The following is a 23,471-nucleotide window of genomic DNA, read 5'->3' as shown; positions in this document are numbered from 1 at the left end:
CACTACCTGTAGAAAATTAACATACATCTCTAACATGAACAACCAACGCAACATACACCAACCACCCAAACACAATCCCACTGATGCATACCCTGACTACAAACGGCGAGATGGACCGTGAACGGTCTTAGCTGTCAAGCTCACTTGACACAGCAAAGGAAAAAAAAGAATTGACGTTTCAATTTTATTCAGTGAACGGCACGAGCAAACAGAAATGACAACTGCACTCGTTCATAGAAAAAAATGTGCACACCTGTTCCGTCTTGAACTCATCCGACATATTTTTTGCTGCATGGCGTTTCAGCATAAAAATAAATCACTACATGCAAATCGAGCATAATGTTTGTTTTCTGTCGATACTGACTTTAATGCTTTTGTTTTGCTGTTGAATGTCAGTAAATCTGAAAACAGTAAATGGTGTGCACGAAGTTACCAAATTGATACAAATACCATGAATATTTTTCGGAAAACAGCTAAAATATTGTATATTAATCAACCGTACTATGTACCAGCAATTCTGCCCAGCCTGACCCGACGGTTATGTAGTAATATTCCGGAATCAAACGATAAAGTGCGAGTTCGTTTTGCACCCAGCCCAACCGGTTTGCTTATGTTTTGTTTTTGATTACCGTTGATCCAAGAAAAATGCTTTTTTTACAGGTTTTATGCACCTTGGGGGACTAAGGACTGCCCTGTTCAACTATTTGTTTGCTAAATCTCACGGAGGGAAATTTATTTTACGGATAGAAGACACCGATCAGGAAAGATTAGTGGAAGGTGCAATGGAACGTATCTATCAGGACTTGAAATGGGCGGGTATCATACCAGACGAGAGTCCGTGGAACGAAGGACCGCACGGACCGTATGTTCAGAGTTTGCGCTACGACATTTACAAACAAGAAGTCAAAAAGCTGATGGAGGATGGGCGAGCATATTATTGCTTCTGTTCTGAACGACGGTTGGACCTTTTGAGGAAGGAAGCCGTTCGGCTTCGTCAGATACCAAAGTACGACAATAAATGTAGAGACTTGACGCCGGCTCAAATTGCCGAACGACTGGCTAAGAATGATAAATTTTGTATTCGTTTCAAACTGGATTCAAAGGCAGATGAATTTCAGGATATGATCTACGGAAAGATTGTCTACTTCTTGGCACAAAACGAGGGCGATCCGGTTATAATCAAATCGGACGGTTTTCCGACGTATCATTTTGCCAACGTAGTGGATGATCACTACATGAGAATAACGCACGTGTTACGCGGGGTAGAATGGCAGATATCGACTCCGAAGCACATACAAATATTTCATGCATTTGGCTGGAGACCGCCACAGTATGCGCACCTGCCACTAGTGATGAATCCGAACGGGTCCAAGTTGAGCAAACGACAAGGCGATGTTCAGTTGGATTACTACCGCAAAAGGGGAATATTTCCGCAGGCACTGCTGAATTTTATCACTCAAAGTGGTGGCGGTTTTGACCGAGAACTGATAGATGTTGCTGGAGCGCAGATGAGCGATCTTATAAAGCATTTCGATATCGGCAAAATAAATGCTCATTCTAGTCGGTTGAACGCGGATCTGTTGACACAATGCAATCGGGAAGAGATCATGTATCAGTTGAAGAATTCGCCCGGCCAGGCGGAAGCGCTGGTGCAGGAAGTTATTCGTTTGGTGCGAACTGAATTCAAAGATAATGGAAGTTTAGATCTAGACGAGAAGCATGTTCGAGATGTGCTGGAATGGTCCGTCACGAGAATCGATGCCTTGCAGGACTTGGTGAAGGGAAAGTTGTCCTTTATTTGGGTATTGCCGCAAAGGTCAAAAGATGCATCGGTCGATAATGGTGAGAAATATTTTCATTTTTAATATAGAAATTCACATTAATTATCTGTTTTTTCCAGATACACTTAAGGTTTTAGCGAAAAATCTTGGTTCCGAAGAAGACATCGAATTTACCAAAGCTGAAATTAGTGTGTTCCTTAAAGCTTTTGCTGAACGCAACCGGATTGCGTTTGAGCTTCTGATGAAATCATTGCGCAACTGTCTTAGTGGACTCAAAGAGGGCCCGGGTGTTGCGGAAATGATGGAAATATTGGGACGTGACAAAACAGTAGAACGCATTCTTTTGGCCACCAAGAGGAAATAGGCATTCCGCTTGGATTGAAATTTATTATCTTTCAAAGGTTGGGATAATGGTTGCATTTTCTGTTTGGATTAAGACCAACATGTTTTGAGTTGCTCTTGTATAGATAGTTGTAATAAAGATAAATTTAAACTACCGTTCCTATTTCAGTTTACGATCTTATCTGTTCATTCGGTTCAAATATTCTGAGAAACGAGTCCTATCACATAACATTCACTGTTGTAGCTAAAACTAATTCTAGTCTACTGATTCAACATTGACTTTGGAAAGATTTTTATCTGGTTGAAGGTGTGTTCTCCCGAAGGATGACAAAATTTCTTATTTAGTTGAATTCGCGATCAGTTAGAACCATGGGAGCTACAAGAGTCCAAGCGTACAATCCCACGCAGAACCAGCTGGAAATAATTTTCACCCACATAGAGGCGGCATTGGCATTCAGAGTCTCCAGAGATGAGTTTGGCCTATGAAAATAAAGATTGGTCAATTTTGAATACATGATACTTAACACATTGACCAGCTACTTACTGATACCAATTGGTGAGCGTCATCATTACATATAGCGTAGCCGTAATAAATACCACATGGAACAGGGACCACGAATAGGCGACCGCTTCTTCTTCGTTATCACGAACTTCATTCGATGCACCGTGGGTACCTCCGCTGCTGGATCCAACGTCGTCACTTAAAGTTGCTGCCAAGACTGAATGTGTTAGCGTATAATTGTACACAGAATAAAACAACAGCAATTTGAAAAGTGCAAATTTACCACCAACCACCGCAAAAGTAGTTCGCCAGATTAAGTGTAGAAAGTTACCGGAAATTTGAGAATATATTAGTTACTTGTTAGTCAAAATTATAGTCAGATTCGATGTAATTAGATCGCTTAGATTTCAATGAATGTATGTTGCGTAATTTATTAATTAAAAAGAGAATCGATGAATCATATGTTGTAAAGGGGCAACATTTTCAAGTGAAATTTTATACGAGACTGTCAAAAATGCATTGTGGGTGACCATGAAATACCTACTGCTGATGCTTGATGGACTAAGAAACTACCTTTACCGTGCTACCGAAACAGCAAATGTCCACCTACCTTGCTTCTCCGGATCAGCCAGTCTGGATACGTTGTTAGCTGAGCGCAGTGTCGAGTACAAAATGCACAACATCCAGATGACTAAACCAATGATGCTCGTCTTGTCGAATTGTACCTTGTTCTGCTTATCTCCGATGATACCCATGAAACCTGGATTACACTCTGCATCCGGATTATTAGCAACTGCAGACCAGGTCAGATAAATTGTGTACAGCGTCACCATCGAGCTCTGCAGCAGTCCGGACTTTGGTGCGTATTCCTGCACTTTCGGCCAAATCGACAGGATGCTGACTCCCAAGCAGATGATCATGTTGAATGTGATGAAGAACTTATTCAGCGAACAATCATCAGCTTGCGTGTAGTAGACATAGAGCAAAGAGATGCCAGTTAAAGATAGGGCAAATTGAAGTCCAGTGACACAACACAGAGCCGCGAACCATCCTCGGGATTCCTCCTCTTCGTAGTTGCTGACCCAAGCCTCAGCCCATTGGTGAGCGAAATCAACAATATAAACCAGTTGGACTAGAATGAAAGCAAATCCACCGATGAGACCAACCCACATCCAGGCCGGACCAAATCCACTTTCCGGAATGAAAAACGCTCCGATGGCAATTCCAGTCACCAGCATAAACTTAATACCCCAGAATCCATTCTGCAGAGCTGCTCGTGGATCTTTGGATGAGCGAACTCCCAACATCATTACTGCCCAAAGTGCGAAGAAACAACACAGCGCGAAGCAAATACGGTAAACGGCCAGATATCCTACTGCGTGACTGCAATCAATGGTGTCGCCTCCTGGTATGAGGTGTCCGGCGGTGGACGTAGAGTTGGTACAAAACGGAACTTTTTGCAGGAAGTCTTGCAATCCGGGAGCGAGCATTATAGCCGCCACGACAGCTCCCAACAACAGCATTAAGGCATACATGAACCTGGTAGCCGTTGAGTTGGACTTGAGCGACGACGGACATAGTGAACAGCAGAGGGAACAAGCTGTTCCGGTGCAGCAGCAAGCGAGCTAAATGATACAAAGAAATACATTATTTCGCACGATTGTAAGGATTATTGATTTTTCATTCAACGACGTAACAAAATAGGACACGTTCTGTCCCGATGACATTGTTCTAAGCACATCGAATCATTTGCCTTTTTTTCGATCGCTAATCAAATTTAAAAAGCAGATGACTGATTTTGCAATTTTTGCTTCGTCCTTCAGATTCATATAGGCCTTAAAATAAAACTCTCAAATGACTCACATTGGCCGCTGAAACCAGGCCCAAAACGGCACCCATTATGAGATTTTGTAACTTGCAACTCTTGGTTTAGCTTTGAATAAGAATTTTCTTCGAGGTATGACCAAAAATTAGCTTATCTATTTGTTTTGCGTTTTTAGTATAGATTTTTTTCACTTTCACAACAAAGAGCTAATTACATCCAATCAGCGCAGCAACGTAAAAACGAATAAGGTGGAAGGGAGTGCAGCATAAAACTATTGACGTTCCTTTTTCATTCGTGCCGCAACATAACAGTAACAGCCAGGGTTGTGTGTTGCTACTTCGAATCGGTTTTCACATAAGAATTTAGAACGTATTTCGATGGTTTCGATTATTATACAATAATGAGCTAGTTGTATATTTTACTTACTATAATTTTACTGTTTTCGAGAAAAAATGTATGGAGAAAAAATGGTTTTTTAATGTTAAGATACATAACCACCCCCCTTTATTACTGTTAAAGTCGATTTCACAATGAAATTTACTAAAGTTTATTGTTTTTGTATTGTAGAATAACACTGGAATTTATTGTAAATTACTGTAAAATTACTGTACTGCCACAGTGAAAATTATGGTTTTGTTATTGTACATTTCTATTCGGGTAGGCTGTATTGTCGCGCTTATAATAAAATCTCACATTGCGGGCGTCTAAAAGGCGCATCAAATATAGCCGCAGTTGCTCCGCAAGCAGATTTCAGTAAAGCTTTATTTTTCTGCCAGCTGTGTGCTTTTCGAAAGCTTCAAGGAAAAAGCTACATATAAATTTATATAGGCGGCTGTCATGCGCCTATCTCAATTGAGCTTTCATATATATGCATATCGAGCGATTATCCTGCAAGGTACAATAGTGCATCTAGTTCTATACGTGCCATAACGGCATGCTCAGTGTTTGAGTTCTAGATTCATAATTTTTCACAGTTCAATAAGTTAAAGCGGTGAATTTTAAAACTAGAACTTGCCTCTACCCAGCAGCAGTATTTCAGTATTTGTTTAAATTTACTATCCTTATATCTTTGGGGCTATTTGCGAGCTACTTGAATCAAAATTATTTTTTATCAGTCTATCTGCTTCTGTCTATGTGCCGAATACTCTCTATGTATTTTAAATACAGTTCCAAACGGGTTTTAAATTAGGCAATAATAGAACGGCGGCGTACACCTGATTTAAATTTTAAAACAAATTTCTACTTTGTGACTCCTATACAAAATAAAATGCTGCTGAACATGCTGTTCGATTTCAATTTGTTCGTAATCTTCCAGATTCATTTATGCCAGCGTTGTTTAACAAACGCCCAACGTATCTCACGTATAACGACTACATCTTACCGGGCGGATGGCGTAAACGACTTTTGTTAAAATTAGTGTCCTTAACATAGTACAAATGTATTTTGCGTTGGCTGTAAGATATTAAAGCCCTGCAAGAAATTAGTTGTACATCCAACAAAACATCAAGCGAAGTGCATCAGCGTAAAATGTTTGTTAAACAGATTTTAAGGGAGACGTCTTGTGTAGTGGGCAAAAATAAACGACTTCTTTTTTATTCGCTTAATAGGGATCTTTAATTTGGAAAAATTGTGTCAGTTTTTCAGATATATTGATAGCGGGTGTCCTTACACTCATATCATTCTTAAACCTTAATTATTCTCTTCTTATGTTTATATTTAAAAAAAAACAAATTAAATTCAACCAACCAACTGACAGTCGTCCTACTAAATGAAGTATCTGCAAAAATCTCGTTCGCCTCATTGTTAACCGGGACAGCACCCCACACAGCATGATCCGGTACTTTTTCAATCCGCTAGCAGCCTGCCATTCCAAGTTTCATATGCAAACTATGGTAGATCTGATAAGGCAACCTACAGAGTCGTGCAAGTCGCATGGGTTTGGACGTGTTATTGTCCTAAAAGGAAACAAACTAAAAAATATTTTTTTAATAGTTTCGGGCCTAAAAATTACAAAAAGACTGAGATATTAACTATTCTGCATCAGGATATGCCTTAACCCACACACCCCTAAAAATCCCTATTGTTGGTATTAAACCTCTAAAATAGTCTCCCAAAATCTCGGTGCCCATGCTGAAGTTCTTTTGTTTTAAACAGCCATCCATTCCTCGCGCGTATTTGCTATAACACACGCATCAGCAACAATTTTCGAAAAAGCTGACAGCGATAAAAATACAGTGTAAACAATGCACTCTAAACTACTTCTACCCAAATTTTCAAGAGAAAATACCCAATGGGTCATTTTATAGCGTTTTTTTTCCGCGATGAAATTTGATGTGGGACACCCTTAAATAGCGTTTTTCTCGAAAACTCGTTTTTAAAATTGGCGAACACAATAACTCAAAAAGTAATCAACGAATTGATTTGATTTTTTTTTATGGGAATGCCCAATGAGTAGCCTGTCGATGAACCACAGAAAACTGAATAACAAATTTTTTTCCCTATTATTTTGTTAGCGAATTTAACAGTAAAATATGAGATTTTTCGGTTTTCATGAAGCCATTATCCGAAATTTGAACTTTTTCCTGTTTTTTTTTGGTTCATCAAGTGACTACAAGTCTAAGCTTTACAAATCTTATTGAATCTCCTTGACGTGGAAATGGTTGGACGTCTACTCTTGGCGTGCAAAGTTGATGCAAAACTGGAAATAAAATGCATTTTTTTTTAACTTGATGCAAAGTTGTTACACAATACCTAGAGGGATTTACCCAAGGGCGTGACACTCTTTTATAAAAATATTTTGCCTGGTTTTATATTTTTTATATCCCTCTATATTTATTTATAATTGTCTATAAAAGTTATACTGTATTCGAATTGTTATAAGTTCGAAAATAAGATTCGAACCGCCGTTACCATAGTAGACATAACTTAGTTACGCGTATATGAGTGAAAACAATGAAAAAATGGTGTTGAATAAACAAGAAATGGTAAGTACCCAAATATTTATACATAATTCGGGCTGGTTCTAGTTACTCCAGTGATTAGAGCTGGTTGTATCACTGGATCCGGGTACTAACTAGAGTCAGCCGGAATTTTAGCCCATTTCCGGTAGGACTTACTAAGAGGCGGTGCCACAATTCCAACCTACGGAGGATCTTCTGGTGTAGTAACGCACCTTCGTCAGATATCAGCCTTGATTCCTACCAGTTCCTTACATTAAAATGTGTCTATCTTAACACGGATAGTAATTCAACCATTTCAACAACAGCAAACAACCTCTTCCAGCGCTTATCACCAACATTTCTCAGCAGCAGCCGCAAATTGAGATTTTTGATCGTTCGACCACGACGATTCTGTATCTGGGTTCGACGCAAGCCTATCAGAACCAAACGCAGATGATCATAGGCTAACAACTATCATCACCCAGATTCCGCATCAGCAGATACAGCAACGGCTCCTTCAGGCACAACAGGAATAGTATACAATACAGTTCCAAGCACTGGGAGCACTACAAGTAGCAGCCGTAGCAAAGTGAGTCATTTTAGATTATTATTTTTTCATTTTCGAATGGATCGGTGCCGTGTAATTGTAATTTAGAATTCTATTATTTAAAAAAGGCACGTTCTAGAAAAAAATCACATCACTTTCAGATTGAGTTGGCCACAAATCGCTCAACAGCACTAACAGGACACAGCCGATCAATCGCCAACAACAACTACAAGGTGCTCGGAAGGGACTTTTTTGAAGTAGAATACTTCTAACGTTTCAATATGGGGTCCCGTTTCAAAAATTTCAGTTGAGAAATTTTCCCAGGTTTGAAATGCGAGTATCTTCCGTTCTACTGGACGAAATCGCAATATTTTTGCACTATCTGATCGGAAATTTGTGCACGTATTTCGTATTAAATTTCGGAATTACAGCGACTACTATAAATAAACCAAAACAAGGATTTTCAGAAAATCCTTCGGAAACAGCGAGGAAAATGCGCAATTTGCCAGCATATCCCACGCAGAGCCGTCAAAAAGGAGCATGTAAGCGTTTCATTACATACGGGAATGTTATATATACAGGTCACACGAGCTTGTTTTGTATCAGTGGGTGCTCGCTTACCACACGAGCAACATGCTCGTCCGGACGGTACAATGAGCGGTATCATGTTTGCGTTCCCGTACCAAGCGTCATCGCAAGGTTCTTCGTGATAAAATCCAGGGAATCGCCAAATTCGGCGTCTGGCTCGTCGTGGTGGTGTAAAATGCATCTCCAATTTAATCTACGAATGCTGATGGTGTGCAGAAAAATGTCATCCGAGATGCCGTGACCTACACTGAACACGCCAAGCGCAAAACCGCAATGAATGTCGTCTATACTCTGAAGCGGCAGGGACGCACTTTGTATGGATTTGGAAGTTGAAAAGGTAGAACTCACTTGTATCATTATAAAAAAGGCCCTTTTCAGGGCCACCAAAACCATTTCGAAGAATAAGTTTGCATTTTCTGTTTCATGGACTGTTTCTCCCTGGAGAGCAATTTGGGTTAAACCCTAAATTATGATTTATTTCAGTACGTAAATTGCAAATATGGTCAGAAACAAACTGGAGTGAAGTGGAAAACATTTTTACTAGGCGCATTCAAAAAAGGTTCCAATTCTCAAACATTTTACCAAGGTGCCGTATTACATTACTCTCTTTACCCTGAGTGTTCGATAATCTCCGTAGTGGAAACACAATTTCAATTTTGTTCTTTATCAAAAATATGTGGTCGACCAACGAAGGGGTGGAGCTTCGAAGAACACATATTGAGGACAACACAAAAAAGGACGAGCTTACATTGTGCTGTAGTCAGGTATAAAAACTCAGCATGCTGTTGCTCACGCTCAGTTCGTTTCCAGCATCAGCATGCAGCAGTTCGTTTGCAGCATCTCCCGCAAAATTCAAACCGCCGTTCGTTTGCTGCTGTCAGAAGAGTTGGCCAAGCACGCCGTCTTCGATGGCACCAAAACTGTTACCATATACACCAGCACCAAGTAAATTTCGAACACTGCCCAAAGAAAAGGCCCTTTTCAGGGCCATCAATTTATCGACAAAGAATGAAATTGAAGTTTTGTTATTACAAGCATCAGCTTGTCAAGAGCGTTGGATGGTAAGTGAGCCACTTGTGAACAATACCGTCGCTTTCACGAGAATGGCACAAAATCAAAAGTTATTTGTGATTTATAGACATTTTAGTGTAATGATTCAATTTACAAAAATCGAACGTTTTCTAACGTTTTGATATAGGTGCTCCGTTTCAAAATTTTCGGCCAGAATGCTGCCTGTTTTTTCAAACGTGAAAATCTGCTGTTGTATTGAATGAAAACCTTCGATTTTTGCGCTGATTGGAAATAGTTGTGACTAATTCTGTAGAATGTACAATTACTGAAATAACGGATTTTGTGAAAGCAGTGGTTGGTCCGTACAATTCGATTCCAAGCGAGCCAGACTAGTTTTCGTTGGAAGGTCCACCTCTGACAATAGAAGTAAACTATTTTATTTTGAATTCAACTACAACTTCCTTGAAAACAGCACAGCTAAAAAACTTTTGGGAAAAACGCGCAAACCTAAATTTTCCACTATAATGGAAACTGCCTGTGCCCAGCCGCACTGCATCATCAAGATTGATAGTAATTCAAGCCGGGAGGAAAGAGGTTGTAAGGCAATGGAAAACGAAAATTTCATTTATATCTTACTGGAATATAATTGGCTGGTCCTGAAAAGAACTTGTTGGTTTGTGGTTTATATTGGGTCACAATTTAGGCCTGCTCGATTGCTGATAGCTGTGAATTTCTCGCAGGGCGACAGTTTCTGTTCAGTAGTGATGAGGCTTCCTAACGCCAACCGTGACTGGGGCACTTTTTCACGGCCTTCGTTGCTTACTGCTTGCGGGGAGGCTTTCCTCCGGTGGACTTACGAGCGGTATGTTTGGTACGGGCCATTTATCAACAAAGAATCGAATTGACATTTTGTTATTACAAGCATCCGAAAGTAGCTTGCCAAGAGCGTTCGATGGCAAGTGAGCTACTTGTGAACAATATAGTAGATTTCACGTAGAATGACACAAAATAAAAAGTTTGTGTGTTTGTTTACAGTTTCGTGTTTACTAGGCGCATTCAAAAACGGTTTCAATTCTCAAACATTTTACCAAAGTGCCGTATTACATTACTCTTTTTACCCTGAGTGTTCGATAACCTCCGTATTGGAAACACAATTTCAATTTTGTTCTTTATCAAAAATATGTGGTCGACCAACAAAGGGGTGGAGCTACGAAGAACACATATTGATGACAACACAAAAAAGGACGAGCTTACATTGTGCTGTAGTCAGGTATAAAAACTCAGCATGCTGCTGTTCACGATCAGTTCGTTTGCAGCATCAGCATGCAGCAGTTTGTTTGCAGCATCTCCCGCAAAATTCAAACCGCAGTCCGTTTGCTGCTGTCAGAAGAGTTGGCCAAGCACGCCGTCTTCGATGGCACCAAGTAAATTTCGAACACTGCCCAAAGAAAAGGCCCTTTTCAGGGCCATCAATTTATCGACAAAGAATCGAATTGAAATTTTATTACAAGCATCAGAAAGTGGCTTGCCAAGAGCGTTGGATGGTAAGTGAGCCACTTGTGAACAATATCGTCGCTTTCAAGTCGAATGGCACAAAATAAAAAAGTTATTTGTGTGATTTGTAGACAGGTTAGTGTAATGATTCAATTTACCAAAATGTAGAATGTTCAATTACTGAAAATAACAGTTTTTGTGAAAGCAGTGGTTGGTCCATACAATTCGATTCCAAGCGAGCCAGACTAGTTTTCGTTGGAAGGTGCATCTCTGACAATAAAAATAAACTATTTTATTTTGAATTCAACTACAACTTCTTTGAAAACAACACAGCTAAAAACTTTTGGGAAAAACGCGCAAACCTAAATTTTCCACCATAATAAAAACTAGTGCCCCCGCCGCACAGCATCATCAAGATTGATAGTTATTCAAGCCGGGAGGAAAGGGAGAGGGAGGTTGTAAGGCAATGGAAAATTTCATTTATAATAATAATACTTTATAATTGGCTGGTTCTGAAAACAACTTGTTGGTTTGTGGTTTATTTTGGGTCACAATTTAGGCCCGCTCGATTTCTGATAGCTGTGAATTTTTCGCAGGGCGACTGTTTCTGTTCGGTAGCGATGAGGTTCTTAACGCCAACCGTGACTGGGGCACTTTTACACGACCTTCGTTGCCAACCAGCCCCCTGTCAAGGACGACGTCTCTGTACAGCCAGCATCACTGCCATGAAAGGCAAAACATTGATTTTGAACCGAATGATTTGAAGCTGTATTTAGTTACAAAATGTCGATTAAATTAAATTATTAAATCATCCCACAAGATGCAAAACGTCGTGTGGAATGCTTGAATATCGAGCATAGTGCCGAATATAATTCTTTGTTTGGGGCTTTATAGCTATAACGCCCCATATATGTCGGTCGCTGTCAAACTCCATATGATGGTATAGGGTTGCCAGGGGGTTGTTGCCAACTGCTTGCGGGGAGCCTTTCCTCCGGTGGACTTACGAGCGGTTTGTTTGGTACAGGCCATGTAGCGAAAAATGCTGATCTGCTACTTCTCTGATGCTGGTAGTAGGACGACGGTCAAACGCTCGTTTGCGTGCCTTCATTCATAAAAGTTCAACAATATTTTCAAAGAATGTTGCAAATTGTCAACTTGATAATTCCAAAAATACTCCAAATAAACTATGAATGTGCTAAAGTCGACAAAATCGCATAGAAATTGCTTATTCCAGAGCAGAATTTACCGGTCTAAAGTGTATTCTACTTCACTCCGGTTATGTCTCTGACATTACCCACCCATCTTTTTTCTTTCGGTAAGATTCACCTACAAATGACTTTTCCCCAATCGTTCCTTTTAATATTTAAATTACTTTGCTGATTTACAGAACAAACAGGTGTTGGAAGCGCACCATGTTATCAAGATATTTTGGATACATCTCTCATATGCGCATTTACACGTTCTGAACATCAAAACTTTCGATGCCGATGATGTTGTGCAGGAACTTCTCCAAAGGAAATCCGTACAACTAATATTGACGTTCTGTATCAGAAATGACGGATTGTGTCAATCGTACTTTATAGGTTCAGTGGTCATAACGTACTTATAAAGGAACACTAAGCATGGATTCCTGGTGCATGGTTCCGTAAATTTGATCGGAACACTGCCTTCACGGTATGCCAGAAAAAGGTGATACTGACAGGGTAGTCTACGACCGAAAAGCAAAAATTATTTGAAGAGCTTCTACGAACGAGAATTTCATGTTGATGGATGTTATTCGAAAGGAAACAGACCATTCCATTCTCAAAGATGAAGAAAACTCGCAGCCCTAAAATATCTCATTTGGCTCCGACAGCTAAAGGAATGCAACGAATATTGAAAACATTAAAAGGTGGTAAACTAGTGTGCGATATGAAGAAGTTGAAATGAATTGAAAGAGAAGTCAGGTGAAAGATTAGTACATGGATTTGCTGGTACAGCTTTCTTTTCAAATGGCGTTTTTGCTTGAACCCGAAACTGAGTCAGGTTCTAACCCCAACCGCTGTCAGTTCATACATTTTGACAGCAGTTGGGGTTAGGAACTGACTCAGTTTCGCTTCAAGCAAAAACGACATAATCCTGCTTACGGTGATCTGGAGTGTGAGTTTTTCTATGTTCTTTGAAACAACGGCCACTGAAATGTACCTTTCTGGATAAGATACAATCTGAGGGCCCTTTTCGTGCTGAACGGGAACTTACAATTGTACGGATTATCTTCTACTCGTACTGTACGACTTTTACAGTACCGCGTGGCAGGTGTAAATATTAGAGATAAAATATACTGATATTTATTCATTCAATCTTTGGATAGTAGATCAGTACATAGGCGACTAGTCCAGTATGGATTCCATCAAGTCACATTACGTCGAGCTTCCACGTTTATCCCTGTTGACCAGAGTAACCAGTGCAGCGTACTTCGCCTGTCCAAAGATTTTGGCCACATGGAAACCGTGTATTCAACAGCAGCAGGAAATACTCCTCTAATATGAACCAGCATTGTCAGCAACTAATTAGCTTGATCTGAAACATCATCCCACGTGTCATAAATGCAGTCACATGATTATTAGTACCTAGGACATTAGTATTGGTAACAATAACAGGTATAGCCAGTTTGGCGAATTCTCTAATTTTCGTATTTTCACTCCTTTTTTCAGTACAATGCAGATCTCCAATCGAAATGCTGGCACACAATATTGGAAGAGAACAAATCGTTTGTCAAGATAAAGAATCCATCATTGTTCAGCAGTGATGGTTAGTTAAGATTAGTGTCTCATCCAAGACTCGCGAAATTTTAAGAATGGTTAAGATCATTCCTCACGTGTTATTTGAAAAGGGCCAATGAGCAAGCTATCTGTTAAAAGTCACTACCTAAGAGGTCACTACTACTCAGAAAAGTTCAGCCGGAAATGAACTGGAATCAAACTAGAATCGGTTGTGTCACTGGATCCGGAATACGAACTGTAACCAGCCAGAACCAGGAAAATCGGTATTGCTCATTTCACTCCAAATTAGGCTATCATACAAGTGTGCATCTTCTTTCAGAGAATAATAAAAATGCACATTTTCGTCGGATCGCTTGGAAGTCGTCGATGCACTTATTCTTTTGTTTATAATATTCTAGTTTTTACAGGCGGATTGTAGCTTATGTTCATTGTAAAAATATTAAAAAGGACAAACTTTAGCTTTCAGTAAAATAGATAAAATAAATTAATCAGCACATGCGATTGGCGGTTTAATAAATATATTGCACATTATGCTAGCTTAATTTTTATCCCTTATATGCATACTGGTACATTTGGCAATATACAGAATTCTGTGATACACGCAGAATTTTATTTATGCATCGATAGCATACTTTTTTATCTGCCTCTCGTTTCTTCTACTGTAAATTTTAAGCATTGGACATATTAGGTCTATCCACTCATTGAATGCTTACTAGAAGTATATGCATGAAAAAGCATAAAAACCACAGCAGAAAAGAAGAGAAAAGGGACAGGAATAGAAAGTATGCTACCTATGCATATTTTTGTTTCTCAGTGTATAAAGTCTCAATATATATATCGTATCCATCTCGAAGAGTGAGTACCAAGGAAAAATGAATCATACATTTGATCAGTTCCGAAAACGACTCTTATAGCGTTTTCGTTTTTTCCTGGTGCTACACCGGTGTAGTGCAAAAAAAAAGACAGACTGATTACACCCAAGTTTTAATGAGTGTAGCACCGACTACACTCTGTAGTGCACAGTCAAAAACGAAAACAAACGACTGTAAATGATGCATACGATACCCGTTTTAATATCGTTTGAGGTGTTTCGATATTCAAGGATTATAGACTCTTGAATATCTCCAATGAATCTTCAGTGTTCTCCATTAAAACCAGGATACAGAAGTTTTTTAGCAGCATAGAATTTGGAAGATATATGTAGAAATATTTAAAGGTAATTTCTCAAATTATTGCGGACTAATATAAATATGATTAAGCACTATGGTAATGACGGCCGAATGCACAGGGAACTCGTAGTCCCAGCCAAGCAACCACTACTGCTCGATTAGTTGCTTCAGATTAGGTCTTTGGTCCTCATTAATTACCCCGTTTAAACTGGAACTACCTTGTTCTAAAGCAGCGGATGTTGTCGCAATAATTTAATAGTTTTGAGATTGGTTGAATTGCCTGTATGATCGACATTGTCAACAATAAAAAATGACAACTCATAAATTCACCGCACACTGAAAACATGTTCGAAAGCAAGTTCGAAAATTCTTGATTGTATATGCTTATAAAGGATATAAAAATTATAATGTTGCTCTATAATTCTACAAAAACATTATAATTTTATAACATTTTATAATTTATTGGAAGTGTCACGCCCCTTGGATTTACCCCTAGTTTATAGCTATTCAGCTTTTTGCTGGTGACTGCGTTTTCAGATGCGCGCTCTATTTTGACAAGTCGTCTGTACAGTGTCAACACCTCGTCAGCAGTGTCAATTTTGACAAGCCTTGAGTTTCATGGCTATCATGTACTTTGCTTACTTATGTCACAGACAAACAGACATAACACTCTAGAGTTCACCATCGCCCATGTTGAAAACAGTAATTTTTAAAATATGTTAGTGTGCAGGAATGCCACACTTAGTGTGGTGGCGCTACGGCGCATTGTTATAAGCTTTCACGTAGTAGTCGGGTAAATAACTTTGTAAAAATGGGTCGCCGGTGGAGTTTGTGATGTGTCAAAACAGAGAAGGTGCAACAATTGGAAAATCGTTTTTCCGGTTTCCACGCAAACCACAAATCTCGACAAACATATGATTACGGCCTAAAAGCCAACTGTCAAAATCCACTTTGAATGGAAATTCCGGACAAACCGTTACACGCCAATCACAAATGTTGTAGTAAACGAAAGAGAAAAGTTTTCTCTTTCATAAACTCTTGCGAACTGTGTTCGACTAGTAACGGTTTGTCCGGAATTTCCAATCAAAGTGGATTTTGACAGTTGGCTTTTAGGCCGTAATCATATGTTTGTCGAGAAATGTATGTAATTTATATAGTTTTTCTAATGTTTCAAAATACAATAGGCTTGTTTTCAGCTGTGTGCTTTGGGTGCAACTTTGTTGCTCGGAAGAACTGTTGGAACGGTTCAATCTCGAAGGAATTCAATATGTAAAAAATTGTTTATTGTGTTCCGATCACTTCCAGTCGCTAGCGTACAAAAATCCTTCACATCCTCGACAAGGGTAAGCTAGATTCGTTAGATTAAATTAACAGTGATCAACTCCTGCTATTTTAGATTACGGGATGGTGTGCTTCCGAGCATCTTTACTTCGCCCATATGCAACGAATTTTATTTGAAAGTTTTGTATTTAGAACGAAGCGGGGAGGATGGTTCTAAGGGCGATCCAATGCGTGGGCCGAAAACGACTTCAAAATATTGTTTCGTGGATGAGATGGAGCGTTTAGATGAGATCGCAGAAATTTCTGCAGATGAACCACACGATGCTAATGTGTTCAATAACGTGGAGCTAAACACGGAGGCAGATGGCCAGATCGATTTTATAACAAATGATGGTCAATCTGTAGCAGAAGTTTATCGCCTAGTCGAAACTGACCATAATTTCAATACAGAGGCATATGTTACAGGTGAGTCACAAAATTATGGCATGCGACACTAATTGCGAAATTTGACATTATGATGACATAACAGCAGAGGTGACTGCAGAATAATATAAGTCGCTTTTCATTTTCGAAAAGAACAAATGTTCGAAATTACGTTCAAAAGTAAAACATCTGAACAGAGAAGTACGTGAAGCAAAACGCAAATGTGCGTGGCGTTGAAGACGGAAGTTACTCTTTTGAAAAAGAAAACAGGGAAAGATGCGAAACTGTTGGATCATCTTAAAAGGAATAAGGTAGCCTTCAAAATACTTCTAAGAAGTCAAAAGGGCGCCGTTATAACCAGGAGACCAAAAAATTTACCTTTGGAGCATATTTGGCAGGACCTGCTGCATTTAGGTACATTAAACGGTCGGAAGTATTGAAGCTACCTTGCGAAATGACCGTCAATCGTTGGAACTCGAGCATTCCTCTAGAACCTGGATTGAACATGCAAATCTTGCGTCGGATTACGACAAAATTAGAAACATGCTCAAAAAAAGAAAAGGCTACTGTTGTTTCTTTTGATGGCATGGCTATCAAGCAAGAGTTGGTGTACAACGCCAAAACTGACACATTTGTTGGTTTTCCCTGCGACGGGGCCAAGAAAAAAATTGAAACAAAAACCATTGATTCTTGCAACTGAGGCCATAGCTATAATGATATCTGGGATTAGCACTTTGGAGCCTAACCGTTGGTCAACAACAAGAATCGGAAAAGAGCGAGGCAAACGGTTCAAGCAGGTAAATGGTTTGTTAAAAATTATGCATTTTTGCAATAATGTCTAAAGTTACAGGGTATTGGTTTCTTGTTGGCGCATAATACTCTGGGCAGTGACAAACAGCTTCTTGTTGTTGAGAAGATCGTAAAATCGCTCAATATTGACGGTCTACACCCATTAGTAGTGGTCATGGATCAGTGCAGTACAAACGTAAAGATGGCTAAGGAAGCAGGAGTAACACGAACGAAGCCAATAATGAACGTAGATGGATACAATATAGCAGTTATGTTCGACTCACCACATTTAATTAAAAGTTCAAAAAACATGCTTCTTAAACACAACGCAGTTTTCGAAAGCAAAATCGCATTTTTCACCAATATAGCGAAATTGTATGAAATAGATCGAGTTTCTACACCGAGGATGGTTCCAAAACTTGTGGAAAGATATATAAAACTCGCGCCTTTTACGGCAATGAACGTTGCTCAAGCAACAAGAACCTTGAGCGAATCTATAGCAAAAGGGATAGAGTTTTAGGTGCAAATGGGAAATCTTCCGAAATCGGCTCTTGTAACAGCATCATTTAGTATTCACCTCATTTATTATTGTATAACTTAATTTAAACATAAATAAAGACCTATTTACATTTATATAAACATGCATTTGTATTTATCTAACCAACTTATATCATAGCATAGTCATATTGTCAAATACGTTTACCGTCAAATATATGTGTATATGTTGCAGGAACCTACCCTAAAAACGGAGAAAAAAATCACTGTTACGTAAATCATACTCGATTTGATTTTAAGTCGAATCGACGCCCGGATAGAATTTTACAATAGCATTTACCCTACAAACAATCATAAAACAATAAATATTATAGTTATTACTGTTTCAACATTGCTCGATGCCAAGTTCTCACAGTAGATTTACAATAAAATTTCATGTAACAATAAATTTCACTGTTCAGCAAAAAACTGATACAGTGCATTCACATTAAATTTTACTGTTTTCGAGAAAAAAATGTATGGAGAAAAATTCATTTTTTTAATGCTAAGATACATAACCACCCCCCTTTTTCACTGTAAAAGTCTATTTTACATTGAAATTTATTGTAAAAACGTTAAAGTTTATTGTTTTTCTATTGTAGCATAATACTAAAACTTACTGTAAATTATTGTAAAATTACTGTACTGTCACAGTGAAAGTCATGGTTTTGTTAGTGTATATTTCTATTCGGGCGATTTGGTCGGACGACGCAAATTACCAACCGCTTCCGAGAAAATTGGGAACCCTATACTGTTTGACAGACTTAAAAAGAGATCGACACCCCTGTTTAAGCTGAGCATAGCTAATGTAAATAAAAACATAAATCAGCATAAATTCAGGTTACTCCTTGCTCTGACTGTTCATGTATATAACAGCTGTTTTGCTACAATTTTGTGTCGGTAATTATCATAGTGCAAAATCTTTGTTAGATTTGCACAATATTGATCTGGCTAGATGGATCGTAAGCAGCGTTAGATGTCAAACGGCAGTGTAAATAAAAAATTTAATTACACGTTGCGTGGCTGTTTCGCGGGCTTGAAAAGGCCTACGGTTGCAGTTTTATTATCCATACGTGTGAAGCAGCGAACGAAAACTTGAAAAAGTGAAGGTCTGCTGACAGAATACGGAAAAGTGACAGAAACGCGCGCACTGAATTCTCATACAATCTCGAACACAGTAGCAACTCAACCTCACTACTATAATTTTTTAGAATCTGTGATAACTACAAGGTTAGCATTACCAAATCGATCTGGCGTGCGGTACGAATAATTAGATTTTAGTTTATTATGTACTTTTTACTCGCGTTTAAGTAACGACTTAAGAATAACTAGTTATGCACAATTGAGTGTAACTTCAGCGACTCCTCCAACTGATGCCGAATATAGTTTGTTGATTTTTCACTTCGAATTTCGATAAAATGAGGAACTTTGTTCCTGATTTGATAATATGGTATGTATGTTGTATTTGGAATCGGCGAAAGGCCTAATAAACCGGTTATTAAAAATTTCAGCTTCATCATAATCGTGACAGTGACAGCGGTGCGATTGATTTCAAACATCCTACATGAGAGTCTCGGTGGAGGACCTGTAATTCCGTCTATTGTTGAGACGGTAGTAGCTCAGACAGAGGAACTCACTCTGTCGCAGTTGATAGATAGGACATCGAAAGAGTACTCCTGGTTGTTAAGGCTGTCCGTTAATACTCTAGGGTATTTGTGCATTTTCGTTCCAGGAGTGGTGATTTATAAGTATACTCGAAAGATAAAATATTTGGATCGATCGGACAAGACATTCTTCGGTAACTTGGTACGAGTTTGCTTTGGCAGTTCAACCGATGGAGAACGAGGAATCGATGGTCGTATATCGGATAAAGGTGCCGTTGGCAAGAGAAGCTCGTGGCAGGAGTGCATTCTGCTTTTTTACTGCTTAGCTGGACTGATGGGATCGTACTTGACCTGGGGCGTTCTTCAGGAGAAAATAATGACTCAGGAGTATGAGAATGCAGATAAAAAGAAAGTACACTTCAAAGATTCACAATTTTTAGTTTTCACCAACCGCGTTTTAGGATTTTTGATAACTGTCGTGTATCTAGGAGCAAAAAGTCAGCTGAAGCAGAGAGCTCCTCTTTACAAGTACTCTTTTGCATCGTTTTCGAACATTATGAGTGCATGGTTCCAATATGAAGCGCTAAAGTTTGTTAACTTCCCCACGCAAGTGCTGGCGAAATCATGCAAGATCATCCCGGTGATGATCATGGGCAAAATCGTTTCCCGTAACAAATACGAGTTCTATGAATACCTAACCGCTATTATGATATCGGTGGGGATGATCTTTTTTCTGACTGGATCAACGGACGAATCCAAAACGACGGCCATGACAACGCTGACCGGTGTTTTACTGCTCACGTTCTATATGATATTCGATAGCTTTACCTCAAACTGGCAGGGTGAACTGTTCAAAACCTATTCCATGAGCTCAATCCAGATGATGTGCGGTGTTAATCTATTCAGTACTTTGTTCACTGCTGCATCGCTTTACATGCAGGGTGGCTTCTACAGTTCACTTCAATTTGCAGCCGAGCATCCAAAGTTTGTCATGGACTGTGTCGTCCTTTCGATATCCTCGGCAATCGGTCAGTTGTTCATTTTCTATACGATAGCTACTTTCGGACCGGTGGTTTTTACAATCATCATGACTCTGCGACAAGCGATTGCCATTCTGCTGTCTTGTTTGATTTATAAGCATAGTATTTCGCGTCTTGGTATTTTAGGTGTTATGATTGTGTTTTTGGCAATCTCTCTTAGGGTCTATTGCAATCATAGGCTGAAGGCGATTAAGCGACGGCACGCGACCGATACTGCTGCGGGGAAGTTGAGGTTGAATGTATGAATTATCGAAACGCTTGAGGGTTTGAAGCTTGTTTTATAAAGTTGTTCATTTAATAAAAGCACAAGCTCATGCATACCAGCGAGTAGACTTAAAACGGAGAATGCAAGTGATCGACATGCTAGGTTTAAATAAGATTTGAAAGTTGTAAGAAACTTATGAATGATGTTAATGTCATCACGGTGTATTTATTAGAACAATTTTATGCAAAAAAATTCAGCATCTCTGAAACTTCGGAATATGAAAGAATGGGCTTTCCCCTTTCATTTGAAACCAAAATCAAAATAATCCGTCGGGGGGTCTAGAGCAACTTTTTTTTTGAAGTTTTTTTTCGTGAAAACATAGATTTTACAATGGAACTAGTTCATATTCCTGCCCCCAGATGGTGCTTTATAATTCGAACAACACTAAAAGTGAGAAATTGATAGAAAATTCAATTGTCTACAAGTTTGTCGACCACTATAAATTGATCTGAAATCATCCGGAAAAGTTGTTTAAGATTTTAACAAAGTTATATCTAAGATAGTTTCACACGAGGCCTAGTGGTTTGGAAATATGTTTTCTCGCACTTATTACATTACCAAAAAAAAAAATAATTGGGTTTAGTGGCATGAAAATATTAGACGGGATTCATTACGTTGACAATTCTAATTGAACTTCTGAAAATAAGGATGTTTGACAGAGTCAGAGAACTATTTGTGCTTTTGGTTTGTAATCCTTCCCGATAGATTCGAAGGGATTACCATTCATCGGAAGGTATTGCTTGGTTACAAGGGTTTGCTTACATTTATGTTTTAGAAAGGACCATACGTCGTATAACTTAGGTTATGATCGCTTAAGTCAGCTATTATTATTCCTTTGAAGACGAAATTTTGGGACACACCGTTTCTAATTTAACGCAACCCACAGTAGTAACTGTCCAAATTAGTGGTTAGCGTGAAACGATTTATTCAAGTTTTCTCCGAAAAGCATATTGTGGCAGTTGTATTTTACGGCCATTTCCTATCAATTATGCGAGATATCGTTACCAAATTGATCCTAAATTATGCGATATGTATTACTTTTGAAAACAAAATATGATTTGAGTACAACAATAACCTTATATACATAGAAGTCCTCGAATATATCCCAAAAAAAATCTTGATCCAAAAACTCAAAGTTTTTTGTTCACTCTTTGTCACATTGAGTTAATTTTGAAAACGGATAATCAGCGTTTTAACCAATCGTTGCAATGAAATCCGCGAAATATTGCAATGGTGCGTTAAAAGTTTCATTGAGTTTGTTCAAATATAAATGTTGAAGTTCAGGACAAGTCAATTTTATACGAAGATGCTAACAGAGTAGGAGATTCACGTAAGAATAGTTATCAGTCATCCCTGAGAACAATCGAATAAATGAAAAAGAAGGCATACATAATTGAAAAAGCTGTTTCTGTGGGAGGAATCACTTACCATCATGAAAAAGAATATTAATATCATACTAGTTTGGTCAACACTTATCTAAAACTTCTCATCCCAAAAATATGAATGGTGCCCTGTATCAGGGAATTATAATTTTCAGCTAAAAGATGAGACTTTCCAAGCTCTCAAATTCCGCTGAATTCACTATTGAACTAAACACAACTATTTGGCAAATAAAAAAAGTGCTTGTGAATTGACAAACCACTAGGTCTTCTGTGAAACTAACTTAGACTTAGAATTCGTTAAAATATTAAACTACTTTTCGGGATAATTTCAAATCGGTTTTTAGTTGGTAACAAAGTTGTAGACAATTAAATAATCTATCAGATTCTTACTTTTAGTGTTGTTCGAATGTCTAAAGCACCATCTGGGGGCAGAAATATGAACTTGTTCCATTGTAAAATCTATGTTTCCACAAAAAAAAACTTCAAAAAAAAAGTTGCTCTAGACCCCCCGACGGATTATTTTGATTTTGGTTTCAAATGAAAGGGGAAAGCCCATTCTTTCATATCCTGAAGTTTTAGAGATGCTGAATTTTTTTGCATAAAGTTGTTAAAAAAAGACACCGTGTCATACTATGCGTTAAACTGAGCAATGCGATATAATATTAGTAGCGAATATATTTTAGCTTGAGTTTAAAAGAAAAGCATTAATTATACGAGGAAATGAAACGTATCAAATGCAAAAGCTGATTCATGAATAATCCGAAACCCAAATTTCAGGTCACTTGGCATTTTATGCAAATATAAACAAATATATACACTTAAACGAAGACCATGGTATAAACTACTATATTAGAGGTTTAAATTAAAAAGGCTGTACCTGTAAATTTTTGTAGAAAATATATCATGTCCGACTGGAATGTTATTCCCGTCATTTGTACCATGTCTATTCAGACAACGATACGTTATTTGTTACTATTTTGTAGTAGTGTTATGACTAATTTTACTATGCCTCTAATTGCAACCAATGGTTCACTTAATTACAACCAAAAGCATAGTTGTTTTGAAAAATGCTATTGGTTGGAATTACTATAGTTTACTATGTTATAGTAACAGTAATATAGCTGTCCAGCTGCGCCGCCGGTTTCAGGTAAAAATCGGCGGCGCGCCGGCGTCACGCCGATGTGCTTACTATT

The 23,471-nt window shown here is 38.5% G+C and overlaps 3 protein-coding genes and 1 long non-coding RNA gene across 5 annotated transcripts; 3 read left to right on the top strand and 1 right to left on the bottom strand.

Annotated features, from left to right (window-relative positions):
- Positions 1–341: 341 nt before the first annotated feature.
- LOC131684456 (probable glutamate--tRNA ligase, mitochondrial) lies at positions 342–2,145 on the top strand. The gene is made up of 3 exons (XM_058967358.1): positions 342–602; positions 661–1,842; positions 1,901–2,145. Exons 1-3 carry the CDS (start codon positions 452–454, stop codon positions 2,143–2,145), a joined length of 1,578 nt encoding a protein of 525 aa, XP_058823341.1. The 5' UTR covers positions 342–451.
- On the bottom strand, positions 2,120–4,700 carry LOC131684457 (serine incorporator 1). Of its 2 annotated transcripts, none has more exons than XM_058967359.1 (4): positions 4,489–4,700; positions 3,236–4,250; positions 2,668–2,842; positions 2,120–2,603 (listed from the first exon to the last, which is right to left on the bottom strand). In XM_058967359.1, the coding sequence occupies exons 1-4, from the start codon at positions 4,522–4,524 to the stop codon at positions 2,465–2,467; spliced, it is 1,365 nt and encodes a 454-aa protein (XP_058823342.1). In that variant the 5' UTR covers positions 4,525–4,700; the 3' UTR covers positions 2,120–2,464. The 2 variants fall into 2 exon arrangements, with proteins under 2 accessions (XP_058823342.1, XP_058823343.1); XM_058967360.1 differs by having other exon boundaries at positions 2,668–2,833.
- A 7,728-nt stretch (positions 4,701–12,428) lies between these two features.
- LOC131681534 (uncharacterized) lies at positions 12,429–14,293 on the top strand. Its single transcript, XR_009303952.1, has 3 exons — positions 12,429–13,324; positions 13,383–13,655; positions 13,723–14,293. It is a non-coding gene; the product is annotated as an uncharacterized LOC131681534 (long non-coding RNA).
- A 4,531-nt stretch (positions 14,294–18,824) lies between these two features.
- On the top strand, positions 18,825–23,020 carry LOC131684454 (adenosine 3'-phospho 5'-phosphosulfate transporter 1). Its single transcript, XM_058967357.1, has 2 exons — positions 18,825–19,437; positions 19,499–23,020. Exons 1-2 carry the CDS (start codon positions 19,406–19,408, stop codon positions 20,874–20,876), a joined length of 1,410 nt encoding a protein of 469 aa, XP_058823340.1. The 5' UTR covers positions 18,825–19,405; the 3' UTR covers positions 20,877–23,020.
- The last annotated feature ends 451 nt before the right edge of the window (positions 23,021–23,471 follow it).

The sequence above is a fragment of the Topomyia yanbarensis genome, chromosome 2, assembly GCF_030247195.1.
Source record: "Topomyia yanbarensis strain Yona2022 chromosome 2, ASM3024719v1, whole genome shotgun sequence".
In the NCBI taxonomy this organism is placed as follows: domain Eukaryota; kingdom Metazoa; phylum Arthropoda; class Insecta; order Diptera; family Culicidae; genus Topomyia; species Topomyia yanbarensis.
The sequence above is the reverse complement of the archived record's forward strand: the minus strand, read 5'-3'. Positions and strand labels throughout refer to the sequence as shown.